The sequence below is a fragment of the Labeo rohita genome, chromosome 7, assembly GCF_022985175.1.
Source record: "Labeo rohita strain BAU-BD-2019 chromosome 7, IGBB_LRoh.1.0, whole genome shotgun sequence".
Lineage (NCBI taxonomy): Eukaryota > Metazoa > Chordata > Actinopteri > Cypriniformes > Cyprinidae > Labeo > Labeo rohita.
Window position 1 is genome coordinate 28,295,437 of NC_066875.1, and position 27,186 is coordinate 28,322,622.

Sequence of the window (27,186 nt, forward strand, 5' to 3'; positions counted from 1 at the left end):
TTTTCTTTCACAACTATTAACTGATTGTGATGAATGTAGCTGGGATTCATTCATTTTGAAAGCATCTTCATTGTTTTCATCCTCGGTACGAGTTGTCATGTGCAATTTAACAAGACCGTAACACTAAAGGCTTTTAGGGACAATGTGTCCAACTTCCTGTTTCAAAAGGCAATACATCGGCACAGGAGGACAGGAAATCTTCTTTATGGCCTCAGAGCCATAGCCTAGCAGTTACTGCATATGCTTTTACACGATGAGATTTGGTGCTCACATTGGTGATGCAAGTTCAAGTCTGCAACAAGTTTGCATCTTTGCCAAATCCTGTTCCCCATCAGAATATTCTGAGAAAGAGTCTAGATTAATATTGCTGGTGGTGTCCTGAGGCAAAAGTTCAGCCAGTTCCGAAAGGGAAAATGACTTTTTAAAAAAAAAAAAAAAAAAAAAAAGGGGAAAAGAAACTTAAGATGTTTCACACACAACTAAACCTCTAGGTGAAGGTCAGGGTGGGGATGTTATTTAAGACACAAAACTCAAAAAGGGAACAACTGTGTTATAGGGGAATCACGCTGATTTTTTTTTTTCTTCCAAAGAAGGAAATTAAATACTGTGTTGAAGTGTATTTTCAGCAGTAGCAATTTCTAATGAAAACATTAAAAATTAGCAACATTTATTAAAGAAAAATCCTGAAACGTTAATGTGAAGTGTTAATCACGTGTTCTTCTATCAAACGCTACTTCCAATCTTGGTTACAAAACCATTTGTAGTGACAGTGTTGAGATGTGGTGCTCAAGTAGGCAATACAAGTTCAAGTCTGCATCAACTATGCCATTATTTAATGCTCTCTATACTGCCACTCTTAGTTAACATAGCAAAAAGGTCTAAATTAAACAAGACAGAGGACCCAATGTCCAAGGGTTGAGAAATTTGGCACAGAAGAAAGAATAGCAACGAAAATTCTGAGAAAGAGTGGAGATTAATAACGCTAGTGGCGTCCTGAGGCAAGAGTTCAGCCAAATCCGAAAAGGAAAATTACTCCAAAAAGGGAAAAGAAACTTACACAAGTCAACTCTCGGGTGGTGGTCAGGTTTTTAGGACACAATGCAGGACATTGTGCCACTCAAAAAGGGAACAATAACACACCACCAACATAAATAAACAGTGGAGGCCCGTCCGGTGTTACCTCACAGCTGGTCTCATTAACCATACATGGACTATCCGCAGGATTCTCCATGGTAACACTCAATATTGTCGACAGCGCTTGTACGCAGAACTGATATTATTATTAATATTACAAAAAGTGAGTGACTGGGCTGCTCGCAACAAATTTCAGTCTGCTTAGACGATTAGTATTTCAAAAACATTTGCAGGTGTGCCACAGGTTTTAAGGCCGCGGTGTCATATGCCGATTCCCCTCGGGAACGAGGAGTGCTGCACACTGTCTCAGTGCTGCAGATGTTAAAATCCAGCACAGGACGCTTGCCAACATCAACACACTAAGTTCCTAACACTAAACATACTTGGAGTAATAGAAAATGGTAACGTTTGTGCTGGCCAGACTCACTATGCTAAAGAAGTAGATCCAAAATATAAAGGACTTCAAGGAACAGCCTCTTACGTCTGTTCCTAAGTATCTCCTCTCAACTGTTTTTGGTTACTTTAAAGTCCGTTTAAAGGCAATTTAGAGAATTGTTTCTAAACACAAAGTTACAAAGACTGTCATCTGTGTAGTACTGAATTGTGGAGGTAGACCGTTAAACAGATTTTCACAGATTTGCAAATTGTATACTTATGCACTATTTTATAATGGTTTGTAGTAGGGCTGTGCAAAAAATCAGATGCGATTATCATGTGCATCTTGTCATGGCTAATTTTCTTGTGTGCGTTGGTGCTCTTATTCCGTGCCCTTACTGCTTATTTCACTGTTTAAAATGGCTGAATGAATGTGTGGTAACTGCCTTATTTAACAATGTTAAACATTTAAATAATTTTTAACAGTATCACATTGACCTTGCGACTACTTTGAATATTCATATTTTGGCATTAGGCTATGTACAGTGAAATGATGGCACAGAATTGAGACAGAATACTGACTAACATACTTAATACAGATAAATAAAGGTTCATTATGATCTTATTTATCAGATCTCACAAAGTGCAGCATTGCGATTAGGCCAGTATAGAGCATTGACACCCTGTGGTGAAACAATCACGTATGATTACCAGCCACCGCTTCCTCAGATCGATTTATGTTGGATTAATATTTAACGTTCCATTGAGTTTAGAAAATTCTGTTAAAGGGGTCATCAGATGCCCATTTTCCACAAGTTGATATGATTCTTTAGGGTCTTAATGAAAAGTCTCTAATATACTTTGATTACAAATTCTCAATGGTTTTGTAAAACAACACCCTCTTTACCTTGCCAAAATCAGCTCTGCAAAAATCAACCCATTCTAAGGGGTTGTTCCTTTAAATACAAATGAGCTCTGTTCACCCCACCCCTCTCTTCTCTCTGTGGAAAGACGATCGTTTACTTTAGCCGCGTTTAGCCGCTAAACTTCCTAACTACCACGTTATAAGGAAAGGCGATCGTAAAGATTCATAAAAAAAACACTTATACTCACTTCTGCTGTAAGTGAAGCTGGATCATGAATGATTTGCGCGAACATAGACGGATATATGTAGATCGGGAGGCGCATTCCATTCACAAACAAACAAAACAACTTGATTTGAAAAAGGGGATATTATTTTTACAGATCAATAAAAAAACACTGCATGGATTTTTATCATTATAGGGTAGATTTGTACATACACTGCCAACACACATTAATGTTCAAACAACATGAAAAAGTGAACTTAGCATCCGATGACCCCTTTAACAGTAATCATCAGAATATGTCTTCTCCTGTCTCTGACATGTCCGATTTGAAATCATGCCGCGAACTCTCATTTTATTAGGCTTTTAGGTCAACTAGATGATTACAGCACACTGAAAATGTACATAACCTGAAATAACTGAGCCATAACATTTTGAAACGGAAGTGCGTCACGAGGCTCAGTACAAGTAGTCTATTAAGCTGCTAGAGGGAGCATCCATTCAGGTTGTAGCGGTATTTGACAGTTGAGAGAGACGGCAGCTTTCCCGCAAGTGGTCGTGTTTTCAGCGCCAATAGCAGACACGCCGCCAGCGTTTGAGAGCAGAGAATACTGCTTATTTTTCAAGATTTTCATAACTTACTTTATTTACTTAGTGTTTTTTTATAATTCTTATTTGGCTGGGTGCGTACTAACACATTTTTCTGTGTGACAAACTCAAACCACATGTATTGGTTTACACAGACTTTAATTAAAGAAAGATGAAGCATGAGAAAGACAAAATATGATTTTACAATTAATGCCAAGTTTTCTCTAAAAAGTAGATTTTGAAAGTCTAAATATATAAAACAAAAAGTGTAAAAACGACCTGAAATGTTTCTTTCCTCGAAAATGAGGCACCTCTTCCAAGATATTTTATTCACAAGACCATCTGTAGTGCTTCTGGAATGAGTTAACGTCTCAATAAAAATGCTATCAAACATATCACCGTATTCTGGTTCGCTTCAAAGGCCATTGTGTTCCCTCTGTTTGTTTGTTTTCTTTCTGGACTGTGGGACACAATCACATTGTAGACAATGTATAGCGTATTTACTCACAGCGCTTGCCACTTGAACATGAGGCCGGGCCACCGGGGCATTTGCCAAGCCGAGTTGAGGGGCACAGAGGGGCTTAGGACACCACAGAACACACATGCCCATCCAAAATAGCAGTCTTTGATAGAATAATCTGGGGCAACGGGGCCTCAATACCATTAATTTCATCCGTACAAATAAATAGCGGATTGGAAACCGTAGCCCAGTTGTCACTATACATACATTCTCCCAGTGGCTTACTGGAAATGAGGTCACAACCTTAATTTACATTTCTGGGGTAGTTAAAACAGATCTAAATGATGCTATTCTTCGTGTTCACTTTCGAAGAATGCCGCCCGTTATCTGATGCAAGCTTTCGCAGCTTTGCATAAGCATGGGACTGTGATGTCAATTCATGTGCAGTGACTGTAAAGCAGTTCCCACCCGTTTGGACACAAAGATTGCAGCGTTTTATTGCTTTTGGATGCCCATACGTCACTTTTGTTTCACTCTGTTTGTAAGTGGAGGTCACCGGGTACAAGTCTGCATACATCAGTCCTCGACGACTTCTCTCATTCACTACTTGACAAGAGCCCACAAAAACATCATTAGCAGGCTCATTTTTGCAACAGAGATCTTCTTGTCAGAGAAAAAGCCCATGGAGATGAAGCTGCCCAGTGCAGTTGTAATGATGCCAGTCAAATCTCATTGCGGCTTGTGCAACCGGAGGGCCATTTCCTGCTAGTGCAAACGAACAAACGGGCTACATACTTGTAACATTACATGCATTTCTGCACCCATATTCCCTTCTCCAAAAGGTCCACAAAGATAAACGTTAAAAAATGAGTTTACAGTATTTGAACCTGCATCTCCAGTGTGAGCGGTTTGCCAGTTATAGCAGGTGACAGTGTGCATTCGAAAGTGTCCTGTATCACAGTTGCCTCCCATATTCTTAAAATATCATCTTTATTTCTGTATCTAATTAGAGCTTACCAAATGCTTGTCCTTCTGGGCATTGGTAACACATGGCGACTACCACGGAAATACTAAAATGACATTTCCTAGTATCAGCAAAAATAACCAAAGGCATCTCTCTGAGTCATCTTAACATCGGCCTCTCACCACTAATTATGGGGATGTGTCAGGAGAGGGTGGAGAGGGCATCACCCTGCTCAATTGCAGGGATTCAGAATCCAATTAGAGAAGAGTGAACATGCTCTTAAAGGCTCAGTGACGGAAGGCATAAGACGCAGGTCTTAGACTCGTTACTACACTGTTTACTATATTTTTAAGATCGCATGAACCTAAAGGGATAGGGATAGTTCACCCTAAAATGAAAGTTCTGTCATTGTTTATTTACCCTCATGTCATTCGAAATCTGTATGACTTTCTTCTGTGGAACACAACAGAAGATATTATGAAGAACGTTGGCAGCCAAACAGTTTTGGCGCTTTTTTGGCTTCTCCAGAAGAAAGAAAGTTATACAGGTTTGGAATGATACAAGGCTGATTAATGTTAAACGGTGTGCTTAGAATGCAAATACTTGGTTGGCAATGCAACAGAAATGTTCACACATGCATTTACAGAAGTAACCAGAAAAGTAGTTACTTTCAGTTACTCATTTTGCCAAAGTCTGAGGCTTCCATTATACAGCTGTCAAAAGTTTACATACACCTTGCAGAATCTGCAAAATATTAATCATTTTACCAAAATATTTTTTTATTTAGCTGACCTGAATAAGATATTTCACACAAAAGATGTTTACATATAGTCCACAAGGGAAAATAATAGTGGAGTTTATAAAAATGACCTGTTCAAAAGTTTCCATACACTTGACTCTTAATACGGTGTTATTACCTGAATGATCCACAGCTGTTTTTTTATATATATATATATATATATATATATATATATATATATATATATAGTTTTTTTTTTTTTTTATAGTTATAGTTGTTAATGAGTCCCAGTGACTGTATGATTTTGAGATTCATCTTTTCACAACTGAGGGATTCATATGCAACTATTACAGAAGGTTGAAATGCTCACTGATGCTCCAGAAGGAAACAATGCATTAAGAGCATCAAGGGGGAGAAAACTTTTAGAAGTTGAAGATCACTGTAAATGTAACTTTTTTTGTCCTCTGGGAAACATGTAAGTATCCTCTGTAGCTTCTGAAGAGCAGTACTAAATAAAATAAAAAAAAAAAAGTGATATTTAGGCAAAATAAGAAAAATGTACACATTTTCATTCTGTTACGTAAGTTTTCACCACCAGCTCTTAATGCATCGTTTTTCCTTCTGAAGCATCTGAGTGTTTGAACCTTCTGTAATAGTTGAATATGTCCTCAGTGTGAAAAGACGGATCTCAAAATCATACAGTCATTGTTGGAAAGGGTTCAAATACACAAAAATGCTGAAAAACCAAAGAATTTTTGGGACCTAAAAGATTTCTGAAGAACAGCAGGCAGTTTAACTGTTCAGGACAAACTCATGAACGGGGTCATTTGTATAAATTCAATAAATTGAACTGCATCAGATTTAGCTACACTAAATGCTTTTTGATTGGTCTTGGTGAAAATGAAGAGAAGGAATACCATATGTCGCACTGTAGTAATAAGATGAAGTTAACAATAATAATTCAAGATCAACATTGGTCAAAAACTGCACTCAGTTAAACACAATGGCTGGGAACTCTAAAAGATTTATGTTTTTTCCAGGAGTACTAGCATGACCTGTGTGACAGCAAGAGGACGAACTCAGTTTAACCTCATTGTGCTCTTCTTTTGGCTGCAGCGAGATGGCTGCTAAGATAATTTGCATTCAGAAAGGTCACCAGAGTCCAAACCATTTTCTGTCTTCTGATCTGCAGGTCCAGAGCACTGCGGAACTAAAAGGCTGCGATTGTTTGCAGTAATTAAGCGTTTTTAATGAGGCCTGAATCTTAATGTTTTAGCACGTAGAAAGAACTAGCATGGGGTCATCAGGGAGTGATCCAAAGCCACCCCCCCCTCCTCTCAAAAAGACATAAGTGATGTTCATCCAAACAGAAATACAAAACTCCATGTGCTGCGTGGGTGTTTAGAACAGCCCTAAGACCATTTCTTATCCAATGTTCTAAAACAGAGATAACCAGCCATTCAACTACATGTTCAAACCAAGTCAGGTATTTACAAAAGACTGACAAATCTTTGTCAGTAAGTGTCTGGCACGACTTCCACTTGTTTAGGTATAGATTAGCTTTTGGCAGAACACAGGGAGTAACACAGAGTTAATTGGAAACACGGCATCATTAGCCCCAGAGGCCTATCGTGGGTTTTGGCAGACTCTAATCTTGCTGTCAACTAAACATCAAAAGCTTTAACGTCTCAATACAATAGCACAAAGCGACTAATTTCGATTATAATAGATATCTTAAGCCTGCGTCGGACAGTACGGTAAATCCTTTTTGTTCAGCTGAATGTGTGTCTGCAGTAAATTTAAATTCTGAAGCTCAAACTCAAGCCAAAATGTCAAACTGCAAACACTGATAAAAGATGATTGGGCTCTTTGCACCATCTGGTGGTGGATAATGCAATTATAGTACTATTAATACTACTGTAGCTCTACAACCTGCAATAGTGGCTGTTTTTCTGAAAGACAGAAAAAATACAAACACAGAATTACTTTATATATAGTGTATATATTTATATTGATTTAATTTAGATCACTTAAAACACAGACAACATGGTTACAACAGATTTAGCCGAGAGCAAGGTCTTTTTTTTAATATTAGATCCATATGACCTCACTGACTCAGCTGTCAATCATAAAATATGATCTACTCCATAAATTATGCCAGCACAAATATTAGCACGAATTTACAAACGGGAAGCTCACAACTCTCATTTTAACAAACAGACATGGTGAAGAATCTATACACACAAAAGAACACTTTTCAGTGTTAATTCCCAGCAATTCTCTCTTTTTTATAAGGATAATCCCATTGATTCTTACTCAAGAAACACAAGCAAAACAATGACTCAGTAAATCAATCATAAATCCGTTCTTATGTAAGCACGCAGTTCAAACAAATACAACAATTACACAATTTGATTTACACAGAAATTAATTCTGTTCGTGTTTCAAAAGTTCATTCTTGTAAATGATTCTCTAACACTCCTCAGATGTGGATACTGGGAGATCATGAGTTCAGAGAGTTTATCATCTGAATATGTACATTAATTGAAAAAGTATGCAATGTATAAATAATGATAATGGAATGTATGTTTTCTTAGCCTACCACAGGAAGAGTTTAACACAATAAGATGTCTCGAATTTGCATTTCACTTAAACAAACTCTCCTGTTTTCCTGAAACTCCCTGCATCCTTCACTTGCAGTGGGCTGTGACTGTTTGCCTGGTGACATGGTTTCACAGTCATGACATCATGAAGAAAAAAAAAAAAAAAAAAACATTTATTACTTTTCTAAAACTACTCTTTAAAAAAAAATCCAAAGGTAATGCAACTGCATTGTTTTGTCTGTCAAACAAAAACAAATGATCCTTTACTCTAATAAAGACAATCACAATGTAAGGTAAGAGTGGCGTAGTGCAAGAAACAGGGAGGAGACAGAATCATCATTTTTTTTTTAAACCTTAACATAAAAGAGCACAGGTAATGCATGCCATGTGGATCATTATTCAAGATGTACCATTAGAATATGGGGATGTAGTTGTCAATCTTAGCCCGATGCCTTTGGGCAATACACTCGGCAATCCACACAATGTTTCGGCACTCTTGCTCCTTCAACTTGACGTAGGCATAGAACACGCTGAAATGAAACTGATTCAGGAAGGCCAGCTTATTAAGTTTCACCTGCAAACACATAACCCACATTTTATTGATCTTTCAAACCATTTGCTAACATCAAAAACATCCTTGGATTCTGATTTTCAATGCAGTGACATTCTCTCTCTTTTCAAAGGGTGAAAACTTTTGCTCACCTCATGTTCAAAAAAACGATCCTCAAGGGTTTTGTCTCCTGGGTTGCTGCCAGCTCCCTCAAAGAGAAGCTTGTATTCCTGATGCAACATCAACTCAATGTTAATCATCCAATCATTTTGGCGGCCAAAAACAACAGAAAGATGCTATGTGAACTAAGGTTGGGCAATAAGGCCAAAAAATGATCAGGGGATTTTCTTTGAATTTCTTTTGAATTCTTCACACTTTTTGTCTCTTAGTAAAACACATTTGACAGTAGCTTTAGTTAGGATGCAGATGTAGATTTGTTTATTATCAAAATCAGTATATCTGCAAAAACTGTAGCAACCTCATTTTTATATGGTGAAATTGAATTGTTTTATTATTATTGAATTATTGAATTATGTAAGTTTGTTCGTTTTTTTATTTAACCATTGCTCTTCCATAGTATCATCCATAGATCATGATAATAGCAGTTAAAACCATAATACAACACTTCAATACCATGGTAAAAATGTAATATGGTTCCTAGGTATTTGTGTGAAAAACAGTAGTCTGAATACATCTAGTATAAATGCATAAACGCTATAGCTTACATAAAATACTGTAAATATATTGCGTTACTCCTTCTTCAATACATTTAATACGTCTACATTAATAATATAATAAAATTCGACACAAATATACACACATTTCTGACACAATACCACTGTGCGGTTAGTGCTGCTAGTGCTGCTACAGTAAATCTATGGTAAATGATGACAATTTATAGATTAAAAAGCCTTCTGACTATATCATTCTGCACTGTGTTTCTGGTGCAGTTTAGTGACCGAGACTCATCAGCGAGTGAACTCATCTGCTCTAGTAAGTTCTTTGTAGTAAGTTCGTGGCGTGCCGCCGTTTGAACTTTGATCCCAAGGGAAATACGGTCCGAGTGGCGTGCTTTGACTAGCGCTCTTTTGTTCGGTCTTTGCTGCATAAACATTATATCGAACATTAATCGAACTCGTTATTGTTTATTGAGGAAATTCATACTGCGTAATAATTATCGTTACCGATTTATCGGCCAGCCCTAATGTGAACTTTACACCAAAACATCAAAACAAACAGTTCACCCAAAAATGCAATTTCTGTCATAATTTAATCATGCAGTCTTGATTAGGGCTGTGACGGTCGCCAATGACAACTGCGCCACCGCAGTGGTCAGTTGCCACCGGCGGTACTGCACGTGACGTCACACAATCTATAACAAGCATATAATACAGTGTTTCTACAACAATTATTCTGCCGTGGCTGTGTTTTGTGCCTTCGCAGCTGCTGGAAGAGATCCACATTCATACGCACACAATAGGTTAAAGCTTGCAAAACTCAGAAAAAGTAATTACTATGAATGTGTCAGAGGGAAATAAGGACATACTTGAATGAATTATTAATAAACTAGTGTTTTCTGAGCCAGTGTCACTAAGATGACGATCTCGACTCGCCATCTGCTCATTGGACGCGCCTTTAGAGAAAAATGCATCTCTATGGATTTTATAATGAAAGAGGTTTTGTTTTCGATTTGAATTTTAAAGTGGTATAGTAATAATTTAAATCTTTCTATAGATATATTTATCTGTAAGGCAAGTATTCGCTGAGTTTCGTTTCATGTTTGTGCAGCGCTCCTGTTCAACACTGAGACATTAGAAAGCGCATCTTGTTTGTTTTCTTTATTTTTACAAAAGCACAACATTTTGTTAATATTGTGAGTGCATGCAAATAATATTACACTCTTTACAGTTCCAGATGATGTATTACGCTTACCTTTATGAGTAAAGATTATGGCGCATTTAAATTTTTCTTTGCAAGTGATTGCACTGGCGCCTTCATGTCCTGCAAAGCGCATTTAGCTTCCCCTCTCCAACAAACGATTGTATGTGCATAATAGCATGCATTTAAACGTTTAAAATAACACTGTGATATGCTTGAAGATTTTATTTTAGGCAAGTCATGATGATTTGAGAAGGCAAAATTGACCAAACATAGGCTGCGATCAACTCACTGCCTGCCTCTGGATGCTTGGTTGTTACGTTACAATCTTAATTTCGTTAGGGCAAAAATTTTAATTTAACAAACAAAAATGTTCCAAAAACATTTCTGAATTAACTTCGTAAAGAAACGAAAAGAAATATAACCACGTTCCTATTATAAGAAAAAATAATAATAATAATTGTATTTTTTTTAATATTTACCGTTCTTATTTTGGCTACTTTCTTATTTAAATGTATAATTTCTTTGATATTTACTTTAGTGTTCTGTAGGCTGAAATAAACATGCACGTTTGTTATGTTTCAAAATTATATATTAACACTGCACCACCGACGGTAGTTGGTCCATTACCACCGCAGTGGAAAAAATCTGCCACCGTCGCAGCCCTAGTCTTGATGAAATGTTAGTGTACACAGATACTTACAGGGTAGTATTCAGCCACAGCTTTAACCTGCTCATAATCATCTGCGCGTGCTAGCTGCGCAAGACCCTCTGGGTAGAGCTTGCCACAGTGAGGGAAGAGTTTAGCTCTGTCTTCTTTGGAGAGCTCCGTACCGAAGGAGTTAATGGTAATGATGAAAGCTCTTCTGTCTGCCTCAAACTGTAACACAAACAAATCATTGCTTTAGTTCTTAACACTGAAATACGTCAATTATCCTATTTCAAAATCAAGGTCCCTGCACTTGATTTCATAGCCATTTACTCACCTCCAGAATTGGGCACATGGTATCTGCAGTTGTGCCACCTAGTGAGGTGCAGAACTTGTAGAAAGCTTCTAGATAAGCCTGGAGACACAGAGAGGAGAGATCAACCACAGCTCATGATTTCTTAGTTAAAGGCCTTTATAAATAAAGAATTGTGTATATAATAACTAATGTAATACTGACATTATAATACTGGAAACATGCAGTCTACTTACCTTATTGCTATTTTGTTGTTACTATTATTACTTTTCATAATTATGTTCATCTTATATTAGCATTTTTCATATTTAGCACTATTTATATTGAATGCAAATTAAATAAGCTCACCAGGTTTACATTTCGCTGCAACTTATATTCTGTTAATAACTGTATGTGATGAATAAATAAAAAACTGTATGTGATGATGTTTTGTTAAATCACACTACCCACACATGCTACCCACACACAGACAAACCAGCAGGGTTCTGTGCTTATGGATACTTGTCATATTATATGAAAACTCCTAATGAATGTTTTAAATATTAATTCACCAAAAATTTAAAATTAATTCTGTCATTAATTACTCACCCTCATGTCTTTCCAATGGCTTAAGACCTTTGTTCATCTTCAGAACACAAATTAAGATATTTTTGATGAAATCTGAGAGCTTTCTGATAGACAGCATAGACAGCAACACAACTACCACGTTGAAGACCCAGAAAGGTAGTAAGGATATTGATAAAATAGTCCATGTGATATCAGTGGTTCCACTGTAATGTTATGATGCTACAAGAATACTTTTTGTGTCCAAATAAAAAAAAAAATGACTTTAACAATTTCTTCTCTTTGAGGTCAGTCTCCATCACATTCACAAGAATACCATGACGCATACGTGTGGTGCTGCTGACGCAGGAGCTGGCGTTCCTGAAGTAGAACGTCAAACTCTCTTAGTTCATTGTCTATATATTCTGGTTCAAATAAGGCTGAGCAAAAAACTGCAAGTCATCTGTAAACTGCTTGTGAATGCCAGGTCTACGTCAGCAGCACAAAACACATATGCATAGTGGTACTCTTATGAATGCACTTCAAAGAGTGACATGGAAGAGAAGAAACTGTTCAATAAAAAATTCATCAAAAAGAGATTAATGTGTTCTGAAGTTGAACAAAGGTTTTACTGGTTTGAAACAACATGAGTAATTAATGACAATTTTCATTTTTTAAGATTTAAATCTTAGTTTCTTCCATCACAAGGCTGACCTTGTAAAGAGTGTTGCGAATTATTTCAATGTTCATCTCATCCAAATCCTGCTCAGAGATGCAGTCCTGAAAGAAAGCAGCTGAAACAAACAGAAAGAGCCATTAAGTGTGATGTAGGGGGGGAAAAAAACAGTTTTTTATTATATAAAACATGTTTTTGAGTTGTTTCACAAAATTTCTGAATGCTTAAAAAAATACTGACAAGATTTACAATTTACTGTCTTCCGTTGGCTACCAAACATGAAGTGAATGTAAATTATGTGTGAATTTTCCATTTCAGACTGTCTTACCAAGTGGTGTATCCACCAGGATGGCATTATAGAGCTCTGCTGGAGTTTGGGCAATGTTAACAGCCTCCATCTGTTCAAAGCTGCCAAGCGGATGGCACTTGGGCACCAGCTCTGAAATGGCCCGCTGATGCAGAGTTCCAGTGATCAACAGGATGACGTTGTCAATCATATAGCTGTATCTGAAAAAGCAGTAAGACGGAAAAGAGCTTAATAATGGGTCCTTATCTGTGAAGCATTTTAAAACAAAGTGATTAAAGGAGCAGTTCACTTCCAGAACAAAAATGTACAGATAATGTACTCACCCCCTTGTCATCCAAGATTTTCATGTCTTTCTTTCTTCAGTCATAAAGAAATCGTGTTTTTTGAGGAAAACATTTCAGGATTTTTTTCCATATAGTGGACGTCAATGGTGCCCACGAGTTTGAACTTCCAAAATGCAGTTTAAATCCAGTTTCAAAGGGCTCTAAACAATCCCAGCTGAGGGTTTGAAGGGTTTGAACTAGCAAAATGATAGGTTATTTTCCAAAAAAAAAAAAAAAATTATAAAATTATACTTTTTAACCTCAAATGCTTGTCTTATCTAACTCTGTGCATTCTGGGTCAATACAGTTGGGGTAGGTCAAAAAAAACTCTCATCTCATTTTCTTCTCCATCTTTAAAATCATCCTACATTGCTGAAGAAGTACCGACCCAGTGTTTACAAAATGAACGCGCAAGGAAGGTCAAACAGCCTTTACAAAAAAAGGTAAACCGCGATGTAGGATGATTTTGAAGTTGGAGGAGAAAATGAGATGGGAGTTTTTCGACATACCATAACTGTCATGAACTGGAATCCACGGAGTTAACGCAGAGCTAGACAAGACGAGCGTTTGAGGTTAAAAAAAAATATATGAATTGGACACTTTTTTTTGGAAACTAACCGATCGTTTGCTAGATAAGACCCTTTGTCCTTTGCTGGGATCGTTTAGAGCCCTGAAACTGCATTTTGGAAGTTCAAACTCGTGGGCACCACTGAATCCGCTATATGGAGAAAAATCCTGAAATGTTTGCCTTTAAAAAACACAATTTCTTTACAACTGAAGAAAGACATGAACATCTTGGGTAAAAAGGCGGTGAGTAAATTATCTCATCTCATTTTTGTTCTGGAGTGTACTCCTTTAAGCCAAAAAAATAGCAGCGAAAGCAAACAAAAATATTCTTGGCTAAACACAATACATTTGCAAATTACAGGAGCTCAGAATTATATGTGACATGAATTTGAAATGTGGTTTGCTTATATTCTTCGATCTTTGACTGCACTCACGTGATGAAATCCATGAAGCTGGCCAGAGGCTCATAAGACTGGTTCCTCATATGGCGGAACTCAACCACCATCTTCTCTTTAAGCTTGTCATCAATGACGGAGACAGTGAGGGGAGAGGCTTCATTGGCCAGGAAGCTTCCATAGTCAGTGCTCTGCAAGTGAAGCTTCAAGTCTGAGGAAGCAAAAACAAGAAAAACCTTTAATCGATTAAAAAAAAATAATAATAATAGATTTTGTCTGTAAATCCAAAACCTCATTCTTCAGTGCTAAAGGGTTGTGTTCTGGCAGTGATTACTATATTCATCTCAGAACTGTTTTACACAATTTCCAGTTCCTTAAAACACAGACAAAAATTCCAAGTGAGTCACTTTCCATTGATTCTTAAAGGGAGAGACAAAATTAGCTTTAATTTATTAAAATTTCTAAAAACGTTGCATTAATTTAAATAATTTGGGTTAGTTTGAAAGGACTAATTTCATTGTAAAGACAAAAAAATATTAGGATAAAATAAAAATTCCAGTAAATACATAAAAAAAATAAAAAATACAAAATTAGGGAGAGTCTAATTTAGGGAGCTATTTAAACTATATCACGTATTAATTGCTTTATTTTAACCACAAAGGGAAAATCTATCCAATAAAACTTTGGGTATAATTATTTTTCTCTACTTATATAGCAAAGATAAGCTTTAAATAATGTCAGATAACTTGCAGACAGATGAAAATGTTACAGAGTTATAAATTCTCCATACTGTGTCATGAGCGCAGGTTGAAGGAGAATCTGCCCAGCCTACAGAACTGACGTCATGATACATCACATGACCAGCACCATCAACTATCGTTCCTTTAAATGACACCTGCATCTTACACTATATAAAAAACGGAACATATACTATTTAATCTCAGTCGTTGCTATAAAAGGCTCCGAATATATTACTAGACTTAACATTTTTAAAAAGACGCCGAGACACAACCGGGGATGCCCTGGTAGTCATGTTTAAACGAAGGCCTTATAAAAATGACACTGTCCCATAAACTGTGCATTATTAAAACCGTTCTCTAAACATCTGCGCACCGTCATATAAAATGAACGCCTAAATAAACGGATAAAAAACAGTCGATACACTGAATGTGTTGTTGCTAGCATCACAGTTAGCATGCACATTTAAATGCTAGTATTGAGTAATAACACCATATAATGAACACCATATAATGAAAGACTTGAAAGATTGTTTACTTAATATGTAGTCTGAGAAAAACGAGGACTATATAGGGACGTAAAAACTGATCTTCACCTGCTGTAGGGAATCTGAAAGCTGGCTAAAGAAACAAGCTAACTGACATTAGCTGTGCTATAGTTAACGTTATATGACGATTTATCAGCGAGTCACCACAGCGTTGATAAAACTTAGTTTTGCATCTTTAAACGACGATAAATGTCAACAACGACAAGCAACGGTATGTGGAAATATCGCAAATGAAAACGGACAGCTAGTACATCAGCTAGCAGCCAACACACATTCGACTCACCTTCCAGAGTTTCACACTGAACGAGATTCAAATAATCCGCCTGAGATAAAATACCAGCCTTAAAACCTCTCACCAGCCCCTCCAGATATCCATTATCCACATTAAAATATAATTCAGAGAAAGGCATTGTGAGAAAATAGGACTACCGGTGTACTAGTTTAAGAGAGAGATAGATGTAGCCCTAATGCCGTCTGGAGTGATAGTGCTGTCCGATCCGTGAAGAATCGTTCTTTCGAGTCGGATCTTTTCAGTGCATTATTTGAACAAGTTTACAAAACTGGTCTGAACGATCCAGTGAGCCAGAATAGGTATAAAAAGGAATACTGTTTGTATGACAATTTAATCAGTGCATATAGAAAGCACCTCGTTATAAATTCGTGTAGTTATTAGTTTTTTAAAATACGTATTTTCATTTCATAATGACATAATTCTGAGCTGAATCATAATTGAGACACTACAATACAAAAAATGCATAATGATAAACAATTATTGATTACCCTTAATTTGGAAAAATAGCAATAAGCTAAACAGAAATAACCATTAGTGGAACGTTTTAGACTAGAGTCGTGATGACGTGAAAGAACAGAGAATCGTTTTGAAGATAGAATCTTTAAAATTAACTGTTCGAAAGAACCGATTCGCAGAACGAGTCGGACTTTCCATAGCTGAATGAGGGAAGTTGCTGATACCCGGATATACACACACTCGCGCAAACACACAAACTCATGTGACCAAGCATCTGACCGTCGAACCTTAAACGCTGATCTCAGACCAGCAGTACACAATCGCCCGAACAGAAGAATCAGCCCCTGAGCTTTGTCTGGGCTGAGCAGGACATAAAACTGAAGTTTCCACATTTATTGTTTGTTTAAATTAATGGTTTATTGTGAAATGTTTCTGTTGTCCTTCGGCTTTTTTTCTGAATTACATTCATTATATCTCCAATATGCACCATCCTTACAAACCACCTGTTTTTTGTTATTAATTATAGTCCACAGGCTTTTGAAAAGCTGTGGGTAGTGCACTCTAACCAGGTTCTGAAGCAGAGGCACCTTCAATATTGTACTTGATGTAACCAAACTATAAGATAAATGGAGAAGCCTGACCAGATGATGCTGTTCACCAGAAGATTATAAATGAATGTACATTTTCACATGAAGAATGAATAGATTTCTGTGCACTCATCACTGCTGTCTGATAAATTCTTTTTGCTGCAAAATTAAATGCTGATAAAGTGTCTTTCAGCGGAAACGCTCAGTCCATTATTTCTTCAAATATGCCGTTATGTTCCAGAGAGCAGGATATGAGATTAAATCATCTTAATTCAATACTAGTCAGCTAAAAGCATGCCATAGTTTAAAATAGCACCAAATATTTGTTGATGAGAAATTGGCTGGTGACAGCTAGTTGAGCAGTACATATACACAAGATTTATTTATTTATTTGTTCATTTATTGTAGAAAGACGATTCACCATACAGCTGTGTCTAAGTCTTAGTCTTTTAAACTAGTAACGCTAACTTGAAGTGTTTGTTTTATCAAAAAAAATGCTCTAAATAACACAGGTTTCCATTAATTACATATTCTAGTCGCCACGTATAAACAATTCAGACCAATCTGACCTTACAAAGAGAAGTACTGAAGTTCTTACTCATAAACAATTTATTTCCTCACAAATGGATGCTGTGTTGCGTCATCAGCGCAAAAACAGCAAGCTGGAGTCATCAGCTGATTATAGCTGTATTAGCTTCATAATGAAGTGTTTACTGGTCAGTACTGAGCATTAACTAGGCCTATAGGATGGTGGAGCACGACCTTTAAATGCAGTTAGCCTGAAGTGGGCAATAAAAGCAAGTATTCAGGCCTTTAACTGGTTACTTTAGCAAATATGTTTTTTCAACAATTCGGTTCATTCTAATTCAAACCATACTAAATAGAGGAATTAAAGTAGAACAAAAATAAATGATTATGTACTAAATATCTAAATATAAATAATGAATAAATCTGACTCTGTGAATAGTAAAACCGTAAGTATGCCTTGTTGCAATATAAAAAAGCCATAACGAAAACTACCCAAACTAAACCTCATTCAACCCATAGTTATTCTGAGTATTTGCTCAGAATGCAGCACTATGTTTCATACCAACTGAACTATACTAACAATGCATTTTTCATACTTTTCATATAATTTCCTACTTTTAACATAAGTTGTCAAAATCTGAAATAGGTTACACCATCCTCCAGGAAATTCTGTTTATTCATCTTTTCCTGTGTTGATGTGTGTGTGTCAGGGTTTGTGTGGGAGTTAAGTGGTTGTGCCAGGCACAAGAGACCACACCTCCATCCACTGATCAGGACCATGTGTCCATCACCTCCCACCTCATGGAGCCTTATAAATCCCAGAATCCAGTGCAGACCCTCAGCCTGGGACGCGGAACTCTGCAGGTAAGTAAGACATACTTTACTTATACATGTGCATGCGCAAATATACACAGATTCACATACATACTGTGCGACAAATACAAACCAGTGTAAATACAAAATACGCATCTGCCATGCTCACAGACATAAGCATGATTTCAAACATTTAAGGAATGATAAACTTCAGTCTGTGTTTTCTTGACTGCACTCTCTTTTTTCAGTGAATACAACCGGATCACTACAAGTGTGAAGTTTATCTTGTTTTTGAGTTTGAGTGATTATGATGCTGAACGTAGCTATTGTCAGCTGGACTTTGATGAATGTCATGGTGATGGCATCACATCCAAACCTGAGGCGTAGTGAAAGCTCCTTTGCTCTGTCTGACACAGGTAAGGTTTGATGTTATTTTCCAAAATTCTGTTGAAAGTGTTCAAACTTGTAATTGTTAAAAATGTTATGTATGTAAATATCTAATTAATAATTTGATACAGTGAAATGACTTCAAGTCAGTTTCTATTTATTTCAAAATCAATCAGTTTCTAATTTTTTATCTGAATAAGTGGATATCATTTATATTATGATATATTCATTATGGGTGTGGGTGTACACAACTGTTTTTTTGTAAAAATGGTCAGTAATTCATTGTGTAAATCCTGTGTTGCATTATGTATTAAATTAATTATTTTAGTATTTTTTTTGTGTTTGGTACATTTGTGTTTTGTACATCATAGACTTACCACCTGGAGTGGAACACCTTGAAATAAACTCAGCAGAAGAAAAACTGCTAGCAGACCTTGAATCCTATGATGAGGTGAGTAATTACCATTTAGCATATGCATTTAATATCAAGTGACTTTCTGCGTATTTAGGTCATATGTCCTCTGATTGCGAAAATGACGGTGCCAAAATTATTTAAAAATATTTGTTTTATTTAAATTGTCATATTTTTATTTTTCAATGTTAATATGATCCATTTACAATTTTAATAGGCTGGATTTTGCATTTAAGCATTAAACTCCCACATATGTCAGCAGTGCCAGTGTGATACACAAACTTGGATTTGGATGTTCTGATTTACCTGGACATGGTACTTGGTCTTAAAAGTTTAAGCACCACTGCTTGAAATTTTCCTCTGTGATGGTGAAGTATTTTTGTTTCGCTTTGCTGCCATAACTGCAGGATCTGAGTAAAGTCATACAGCTGCAGAGAAGAGGCACACGTTCTCCCAGCCGCTGCATCCCTCATCAGCAGTCCTGCCTGGGCCATCACCTGCCCTGCTGCAACCCATGCGATACGTGTTACTGCCGTTTCTTTAAGGCCTTCTGTTACTGCCGTAGCATGGATCACACTTGCAAGCACGAATATGCATAGTGCCAAATTCTACTCTGAAATTATTTATTTGTCACTACAGAATGTATATGTGGATAGTGTAAATATACAGCCTCACGCTATCTACAGACAAGTTTGTTACAATATAATGGTCAATAATGTTTAATAATAAAGCAGCACAAGCATAAAGAGTGCACTTTGGCTCCTAACATTTCAAATTTGTATTGCTGCAGTTTTATGGTGTAATTTTATTGCAATTTTAAGGTCTATATCTACTCAAATATTGTCTCAAAAATTTTGTATATATGCATTCAATAAACTCTGATTATTGCAGATGTGTAGAGTATTAACTAAAAGAGCTATAAAAGGTATCATATCACCTGACATCAAAAGTGAACTGTGTACAACTGCACACATACAATGAGAGCCAGAAGAAAAACATAGTTCATTTACAAAAAATCACCAAAAACACCATTTTATCATAGTGATAGGACCAGAAATAACCAGAGGATGTTTAAAGAACAAGAAGCTAAAATATCATATTCTAAAATGTGGAAAATAATACTATTAAGGAATACTGGTATACGAATTACATTACAATTCAATTATTTTTCAATATATAGCCTGTATAATAATGAATCCAAGACATTTGAACTGAAGGTCATGTCATACATCTTTATTAATGAAAATAAAGATAGTATTCATGGCTGCTTTAGTTAGCAGCAATGGTCTGGTCAACCCAGGCACGGAGCTTGGTGACGCGGGCGTACACAGCAGGGGTGGATGTGGAGCAGACGCTGCTTCCCCAGGACACAATACCCACCAGAGTCCAGACTCCGCTCTTCTCACAGACCAGAGGACCACCAGAATCACCCTGGAAAACACATTTTGTAATCAAAACATTGATCTATACATGTACGAAGAAATTTTAAATAATACCCAAATCATATATAGTAACTGGGGACAGCTTACCATGCAAGAGGAGACACCAGAGGCTCCAGCACAGATCATAATATCAGTGATGTTGCTTCCCCAGTGAGTCTTGCACTGATCGTTGGTCAGCAGAGGCAGAGCGGCCTGCTGGAGCAGGGGAGGAGTATCAGCAGCTGAAAGGGAATATTGGCAGGATTTTTAAAGCTTTTTAACAGAAAATAAATCAGGACAGAGAGCAGATGCAATCCAGGTTTGACATTTGTAAACTACAAAATGAACAAATGCTAAAATATACATTTAAACTCAAAAAAAAAAAGAATGCGATGAATGATAAAATGCTAAAATGAAATAAAAATCATGAAACTCACCGTTGTACCTGGTCAGGCCCCATCCAGAGGTCACACACTTCAGGCCTCCAGGGAAGTCGTCGGTGGTTTCGGCGAGGCACACAGGAGACACGTGACTGTTGAGCTGAGCAGGACTGGCCAGTTTGATCAGGAGAATGTCATTGTTGATGGTGAAGCTGTTGTAGTTAGGGTGCTTAAAGGCCTGTGGGGAAAGCATAGACACGTAAGCATTTCAGATTTTCAAGTAGCAATCGAGGACGCTCTCCTCGGTTTTCTGTTAGACTGTCTCCACTCAGATCCAATTGGTAACACTAGTCCTGCAGCACTTTTCAATAGCAGGGAATCTGCTGCTAAATGTTCTTTGCTAAACTAAGTCATATTATACTTAGGTTGTGAGCATGAATGTGATGCAATAATACAAACACCATATTTCACAAATGGCAGGAAATGAAAGAATTACTTTCATTAGACGGTTCTTTTAATGAATAGTTCAAAAAGGTTCCAGTCTAATACTATACTGATCAGCTACTGAGTTCAAAGGTGTCATTATTAGGAGTCAAGCACCGAAGGTGCTGCAGCCCCTGTTGTTATTGTTAGGAGTCTATGGCAGCCATATGAACTGTAGATTTTTGGTACACTGATTGAGGTAGTACTAAATAGTAATTTTGAATATTTTCAAAGATGTCAACTGAATGACTGATTGTCTCCATATGATGTGTTGATATAACAAATTTACATGGAGGCTCCTGCACTGCTAAAACAAAAGAAATTGTGTAGGAAATAAAACTCAGTATAATAGATATTGAGGGTCTACAGTACATACCCTTCCAACATTAATGGTCTGAATGGCCTCAGAATTAGATGAACGATCATGCTCACCCAGGACGACACGGTCAGAGGTTCTGTAAAAAAAAAAATATAATCAAAATTGTATAACCCAAAATCTTTTTGTAACAGGATATGCAATGCAAACTTAATTATTACAGGCTAAACATTGTGAAGTTACAAGTTTAATCTTTAATACTGTCTCACCTGGGATCACAGTGAGCAGCGGTCACAACCCACCACTCATTGATCAGGGATCCACCACAGTAGTGGAAACCAGTGAAGTCCTGTAATCAATTTAAAATGGTGTAATAAATTAATAAACCTTTTGAGTTAGTTTAAAAGCTATTGTTATTGGCACAGATTTTACCTGCAGAGACACCTGCCAGGGCCAGGAGTGAGGCCTTGCCTCCTCACCATTCACAATCCTGGAGTATCCAGTAATAACAGGGGGATGGCAGGAACGCCACAGCCTGACAGACCAAAAAAATAACATTAAAGCAGTTTAACAGAGTCGTGCATACAAAGGGCTATTTAATAAAATGTTAGCCAGGCTTAAAGTCTGTTTTATAGTATCTTATTAATAAGTATATTAAAAAAAGAAAGAACAGAATCGCACCATAGGCTGCCCCAAAGAAGGCGAGACAGGAGAGAAACCACAAGAAGGCCATTGCTGCACTTGAATGTTGTCTGCTCCTTTGAGGGCTTTATATATTCAGCTCATTCCTACGCTGGACGTCTTATCTTCACCACTGTGGGATATTGTGCACCTTGTTAATGAGAGTTTTTTTCCATCCGTACAAAAGATAATGCCTCTTCCTTCTGATTGTTTTATAAAGTTATAAATCTTTCATCTGTGAATTACATTTACTATTAAAGACTGAATGCTGCTAATTCTCTCAGATTCACAGTGATTGAAAAATGTTCTAATACTGCAAAATATATATTTTTAGGAAACTGTACTCAGAATACTCATAATCTCCATTTTATATAAATGATTATAGTTGATAATACTTGTGTGGTGGAAATGGCTATGACATATTTCATGTGGAAACTGTGTTTTGTTATTTTGTTTAATATCCTCTATTAGTTAAACTGCACAAAATACATCCAGTTTTTATATTTTGTCTATCAAATAAGCTTATTGAATAAATTTGGCTCACTTTAATTTTTATTGAATAACATACATTTCTTAAAAGTCATCATGTTTAATAACCCTGACCAGATTAGCTGTATTTTCATATCATCTGATAAAGCTGTTTTCTCGGTTTCAAGGCCTCCGTGTTCACATCTGCACCGATTCCCAGGTCCTGTAAATCTCTTCACATAGCCTGTTCCCTATATGTACATTAGTGCAACTGTATGTACTGTATGTACATGCTAATCTCATGACATTTAATTCAGAGAGGAATTGGTGGAATATTTTTTTATTCAAATTTATATTTCTTCATGTAGTGCTCATTTTAAATCATAGAGATTTGAATGGAATGGAAATGCATTAGTGCCATTAGGAATTTTAAGGAAGCATTCAATATTGCTAATATTGCTTAGAAAATTTGAAAGTTGAAATGGAGAGTGGAGAGACTGTAAATACCATTAATTATTATATATATATATATACACTTTTTTCAGTGTTTAAAGATCTATTGCTTTAACAGTTGTGTGTGTGTGTGTATGTATGTATATGTATATATATATATGTATATATATATATATATATATATATATGTATAATGTAAGGGATAATCAATGGTTTGCCGTGCATTAAAGGATTTTAAATGCAAGATGTGGAGGCTAAGAACGTTTGTTTTTGCAAAGTGCATTTAAAATCCTTTAATGAACGGCAAGCCGTTGATTATCCCGCTTATTCCATAGTCATTTGCCAAGTTATAGACAAGTTAAAACTAGTATTGGTCTTTGCAACGCAATATTTGACCAAATGGGTAAAAAAGGTTATTTTTGTCAGCTATGACACGCAGCTCTAGAATTCTGCCTGCTTCAGATCAGACACAGAGATGAAATAGTGTGGTAAGATCACATTTATTTGATTTATTTAACGAATTATAGCATTTATTTCAGTAAATTATCGATCGACCGAGAAAGAGAGAAAGAGAGAGATGACAGTTGTGTGTGTGAGCCCTGCCTGTATGCGGTGCGTCTGCCCGTCTCTCTACAAACAACGAATTTATTCAAAAACAGCGGTTTTACCACCTCTTTGCTGAGGAATATAATGTAGCGATCTAGTATCTAGGCTATTTTATTAATAGCAATCGCGGGAAAGCGTGACAAGAAGTTTATGTATGCACAGGTAGTTCGATCTCCGACCTCTCTGTCTACGTCTGTGCGTGTGTCAATTAAAATTAATATAGAACGGTGATTAAACTGACTTAGAACTACCTGTGCATTAAACGGTTTTACTGCATACCTGCCAGCCAATCAGAATCCAGTATCCAGACATTCCACTGAATAAATATAATTAATAAAAAGTAACTTTTTATATATTTTTCCATTATAGATTACAAATGAATGGCAGGAGGCAAAAATAACATCAATTAATATCGTCAGTTATTTATTTATTTTGCCTTTCTCTTTTATACCCTTACATGTGAGTGTGCATTAATTAAATTATATGTATTATTTTTCTATTTTTTCGCAATTCATTGTCATTCATGTTCCCAAAGTGCTCAAGACATGCTAACTATAATAGCCTGCTTTATATCACCATTATTTTTTTTTTTTTGAATTTCATTATTATTTTAAAAAATAATTTTCTGATTGATTTGTAATTATTAAAATGATGCAATAAGATACTGAATGCTCATTATCCACTCTAAATTACTCTGACTTAAGTTAAATACCTTTTTACTACACAAGAACAAGCAGGGAGTTTTTATTTTCTCAAAAAAAAACCTTTATTGATAAACATTGTGACCAAGAACCACAGAATAAACATTGTGCTTTAGTTTGCAGCAATGGTCTGGTCAACCCAGGCACGGAGTTTGGTGACGCGGGCGTACACGCCAGGTGAACTGGTTGAACAAACGCTGCTTCCCCAGGACACGATACCAACTAGAGTCCAAACACCATCCTTCTGACAGACCAAAGGACCACCAGAATCACCCTGGAAACACACAAAAGTAAATCAGATTTTTACAATCTTCAAGAACGTGACAAAGCTAAACTGCAAAATCATAGAAATTTACCATGCAAGAAGAAGCACCAGAGGCTCCAGCACAGATCATCAGATCGGTGATCTTGGTTCCCCAATAACGCTTGCAGTCATCATTGGTCAGCAGAGGCAGAGCGGCCTGCTGGAGCAGGGCAGGGGTATCAGGAGCTAAAAACACAGATTGAAAGAAAGATTGATTTTTTTTTAACTTGTCAAAACAGTAATAAAAGATAAAATGTTATACGCCATAAATGAGATGCAAATTCTGAAATCTACCATTGTACTTGGTCAGGCCCCATCCAGAGGTCACACACTTCATGCCTCCAGGGAAGTCGTCGGTGGTTTCGGCGAGGCACACAGGAGACACATGAACGCTGAGCTGAGCAGGAGTGGCCAGCTTGATCAGGAGGATGTCATTGTTGATGGTGAACATGTTGAAGTTAGGATGCTTGAAAACCTAGGATACAGACACATCAGCATTCTCTGCAGTGGTTCTCATATTTAATGGCAGCATTAACACTTTCTCATTGGTTTAGGTATGATACACAATATGTTAAAAGTGTACACACCTTGCCAATAGTCATGGTCTGAATGGGCTCAGCGTTGGAGGAACGATCATGCTCACCCAGGATGACACGATGTGTGGTCCTAATAGAAAGATTTTATTTTTTTACTTTCAGAATTACACCGACATGATTATTCTGAAATCATAATTGTTCAAAGGAAAAAAAGGAAATCATGTTAATTAAAATGTATTCTTTAATACTGTCTTACCTGACATTGCAGTGAGCAGCAGTCACAACCCACCACTCACTGATCAGGGATCCACCGCAGAAGTGGAAGCCAGTGGAGTCCTTAAATGAGATGAGAGGATTTGTAATTTAACTTAGATGTTTATTAAATGTCTTTATGTTATCCATATATCATTTGTTAATGTACCTGCAGAGACACCTGCCAGGGCCAGGAATGGGGCACAGCCTCCTCACCATTCACAATCCTGGAGTATCCAGTGATAACAGGGGGGATGGCAGGAACGCCACAGCCTTAAGAAGAAATAAAAATATTTGTTGAAATTTTCTTTCATTCAAAATTTTAATCAGTTTTACAGAGGGGAAAAAGACAACATACCATAGGCTGTTCCAAAGAAAGCAAGGCACGACAGAATCCAGATGAAAGCCATTTTTGAGTTAGGCTGTCTCACCAACTCTTGGGGTTTATATACCTGACCTTCCTATACGTTTACATATTTTGCAACGTACATGAGTCATTCTTCAAATTTGCTGACACGTTTACTTTGACCTTATACGTATGTATAAGATGATGCCTGAAACCCCCTTTTACCCTTTTATCCCCTTCTGTAATATCTTTAATCTTCCCAGGTTAAGAAGCAAGTAAAACAAGATGCAACTTTAATAAATAAAATATATATATATATATATATATATTCATTAAAGTTGTGTATATATATAAGATAATAATGTAAGATAATATATATATAAGATAATTAAATAATAATAATTAAACATTTAGAACACTAAATAACTAAATAACTGTTAACTGGTGTTAGCAGTGTTGAACACTAAAATGTTAGTTATCAATTTACCTTTTTTTTATTTCTTTTTAGCTGTGTTACATAGTGTAGCGTTCATGTATGGGATTTTTATTGCAAAGCAATCAGTGATGTGTGTTTAAGATGCTATTGACATCTTTGAACATTCATATTTTGTAAATATGTGTGCATATAACAATATCAATGACGGATAAAATTAAAAATAAAAAACGAAAAAAATGAAACAACAGTATAGTTATGCTTCATGATTATTAAAAATGTCAGGATGCTTTTATGGGAAAAAACTGAACTTGCCTGCATTCAAAACTTTCAAATTTTGTTTTTAGAACATGTTTTTTTCAATGGCCCATGCAGTACATGCATGTACTATGTAAACGTGTCACCTGCACACACCTCTTATCTCAACCTGTTGCATACAGCATTGCATGCTTGATATCCATGATTTCACCAAAGTTAAAAATGTGACGGACATTTCATAGGAAAAGGAAACTGTTTATGTAAAGATGCATTAGCATTTGCTTATTAACAATAACGCATGTTTTGCATGTGACCTTTAAACAAATAAATATATACATAAATAAATACTGAATTTAAGTAAACATTGTACAAAGACAGACCACTGATGTCCAAAAAATAAATAAATAAATAAATAAAATAAAAAATTTAAAAAATTAAATATATTTTAAGGTTATAATAAAGGTAAACCAACATAATGCTAAATGATGACAACATTTTCATTTTTTAGTCAGCTATCTCTTAAAATATTGATTATTTAGCATTTAAAAAGAGTCCAATTAAATGTAAACATTCCAGATAAAAATTACTTGTCTAATATACCCAGTCATTTATTATTTAACATTGTTTGTTTTCTAATAA

General features: G+C 36.3%; 4 protein-coding genes across 6 annotated transcripts; 1 reads left to right on the top strand and 3 right to left on the bottom strand.

The window, feature by feature from the left end:
* Nucleotides 1-7,327: 7,327 nt before the first annotated feature.
* atp6v0d1 (ATPase H+ transporting V0 subunit d1) lies at nucleotides 7,328-15,938 on the bottom strand. Of its 2 annotated transcripts, XM_051116158.1 has the most exons (9): nucleotides 15,718-15,938; nucleotides 14,189-14,360; nucleotides 12,886-13,064; nucleotides 12,596-12,675; nucleotides 11,363-11,440; nucleotides 11,080-11,256; nucleotides 8,651-8,728; nucleotides 8,359-8,522; nucleotides 7,328-8,063 (listed from the first exon to the last, which is right to left on the bottom strand). In XM_051116158.1, the coding sequence occupies exons 1-8, from the start codon at nucleotides 15,842-15,844 to the stop codon at nucleotides 8,361-8,363; spliced, it is 1,053 nt and encodes a 350-aa protein (XP_050972115.1). In that variant the 5' UTR covers nucleotides 15,845-15,938; the 3' UTR covers nucleotides 7,328-8,063; nucleotides 8,359-8,360. The 2 variants fall into 2 exon arrangements, with proteins under 2 accessions (XP_050972115.1, XP_050972114.1); XM_051116157.1 differs by lacking the exon at nucleotides 7,328-8,063 and having other exon boundaries at nucleotides 8,100-8,522.
* A 2,202-nt stretch (nucleotides 15,939-18,140) lies between these two features.
* On the top strand, nucleotides 18,141-19,794 carry agrp (agouti related neuropeptide). Its single transcript, XM_051116167.1, has 4 exons — nucleotides 18,141-18,161; nucleotides 18,359-18,526; nucleotides 18,869-18,948; nucleotides 19,317-19,794. Exons 2-4 carry the CDS (start codon nucleotides 18,418-18,420, stop codon nucleotides 19,506-19,508), a joined length of 381 nt encoding a protein of 126 aa, XP_050972124.1. The 5' UTR covers nucleotides 18,141-18,161; nucleotides 18,359-18,417; the 3' UTR covers nucleotides 19,509-19,794.
* Nucleotides 19,795-20,121: 327 nt separating this feature from the next.
* LOC127168979 (chymotrypsin A-like) lies at nucleotides 20,122-22,257 on the bottom strand. Its single transcript, XM_051116162.1, is given in 8 exon segments — nucleotides 20,122-20,340; nucleotides 20,439-20,572; nucleotides 20,768-20,948; nucleotides 21,570-21,648; nucleotides 21,779-21,858; nucleotides 21,942-22,024; nucleotides 22,027-22,044; nucleotides 22,191-22,257. Coding segments are annotated over 8 exon segments (789 nt in total). The 5' UTR covers nucleotides 22,243-22,257; the 3' UTR covers nucleotides 20,122-20,178.
* A 2,244-nt stretch (nucleotides 22,258-24,501) lies between these two features.
* LOC127168980 (chymotrypsin A-like) lies at nucleotides 24,502-25,920 on the bottom strand. 2 transcript variants are annotated; one of them, XM_051116164.1, is made up of 7 exons: nucleotides 25,869-25,920; nucleotides 25,680-25,783; nucleotides 25,515-25,594; nucleotides 25,310-25,388; nucleotides 25,017-25,197; nucleotides 24,775-24,908; nucleotides 24,502-24,692 (listed from the first exon to the last, which is right to left on the bottom strand). In XM_051116164.1, the coding sequence occupies exons 1-7, from the start codon at nucleotides 25,918-25,920 to the stop codon at nucleotides 24,531-24,533; spliced, it is 792 nt and encodes a 263-aa protein (XP_050972121.1). In that variant the 3' UTR covers nucleotides 24,502-24,530. The 2 variants fall into 2 exon arrangements, with proteins under 2 accessions (XP_050972121.1, XP_050972122.1); XM_051116165.1 differs by having other exon boundaries at nucleotides 24,775-24,898; nucleotides 25,013-25,197.
* Nucleotides 25,921-27,186: the final 1,266 nt, after the last annotated feature.

Coding starts and splice junctions, on each gene's coding strand:
- atp6v0d1 (XM_051116158.1), bottom strand. CDS start 15,844: ATGCCTTTCTCTGAATTATATTTTAATGTGGATAATGGATATCTGGAG. Junction 14,361..15,717: donor TCAGTGTGAAACTCTGGAAG/GTGAGTCGAATG, acceptor TTGCTTCCTCAG/ACTTGAAGCTTCACTTGCAG. Junction 8,523..8,650: donor ATCGTTTTTTTGAACATGAG/GTGAGCAAAAGT, acceptor ATGTGTTTGCAG/GTGAAACTTAATAAGCTGGC.
- agrp (XM_051116167.1), top strand. CDS start 18,418: ATGATGCTGAACGTAGCTATTGTCAGCTGGACTTTGATGAATGTCATG. Junction 18,527..18,868: donor CTTTGCTCTGTCTGACACAG/GTAAGGTTTGAT, acceptor TGTACATCATAG/ACTTACCACCTGGAGTGGAA. Junction 18,949..19,316: donor ACCTTGAATCCTATGATGAG/GTGAGTAATTAC, acceptor CCATAACTGCAG/GATCTGAGTAAAGTCATACA.
- LOC127168980 (XM_051116164.1), bottom strand. CDS start 25,920: ATGGCTTTCATCTGGATTCTGTCGTGCCTTGCTTTCTTTGGAACAGCC. Junction 25,595..25,679: donor CCTGGCAGGTGTCTCTGCAG/GTACATTAACAA, acceptor ATCTCATTTAAG/GACTCCACTGGCTTCCACTT. Junction 24,909..25,016: donor GGGCCTGACCAAGTACAATG/GTAGATTTCAGA, acceptor CTGTGTTTTTAG/CTCCTGATACCCCTGCCCTG.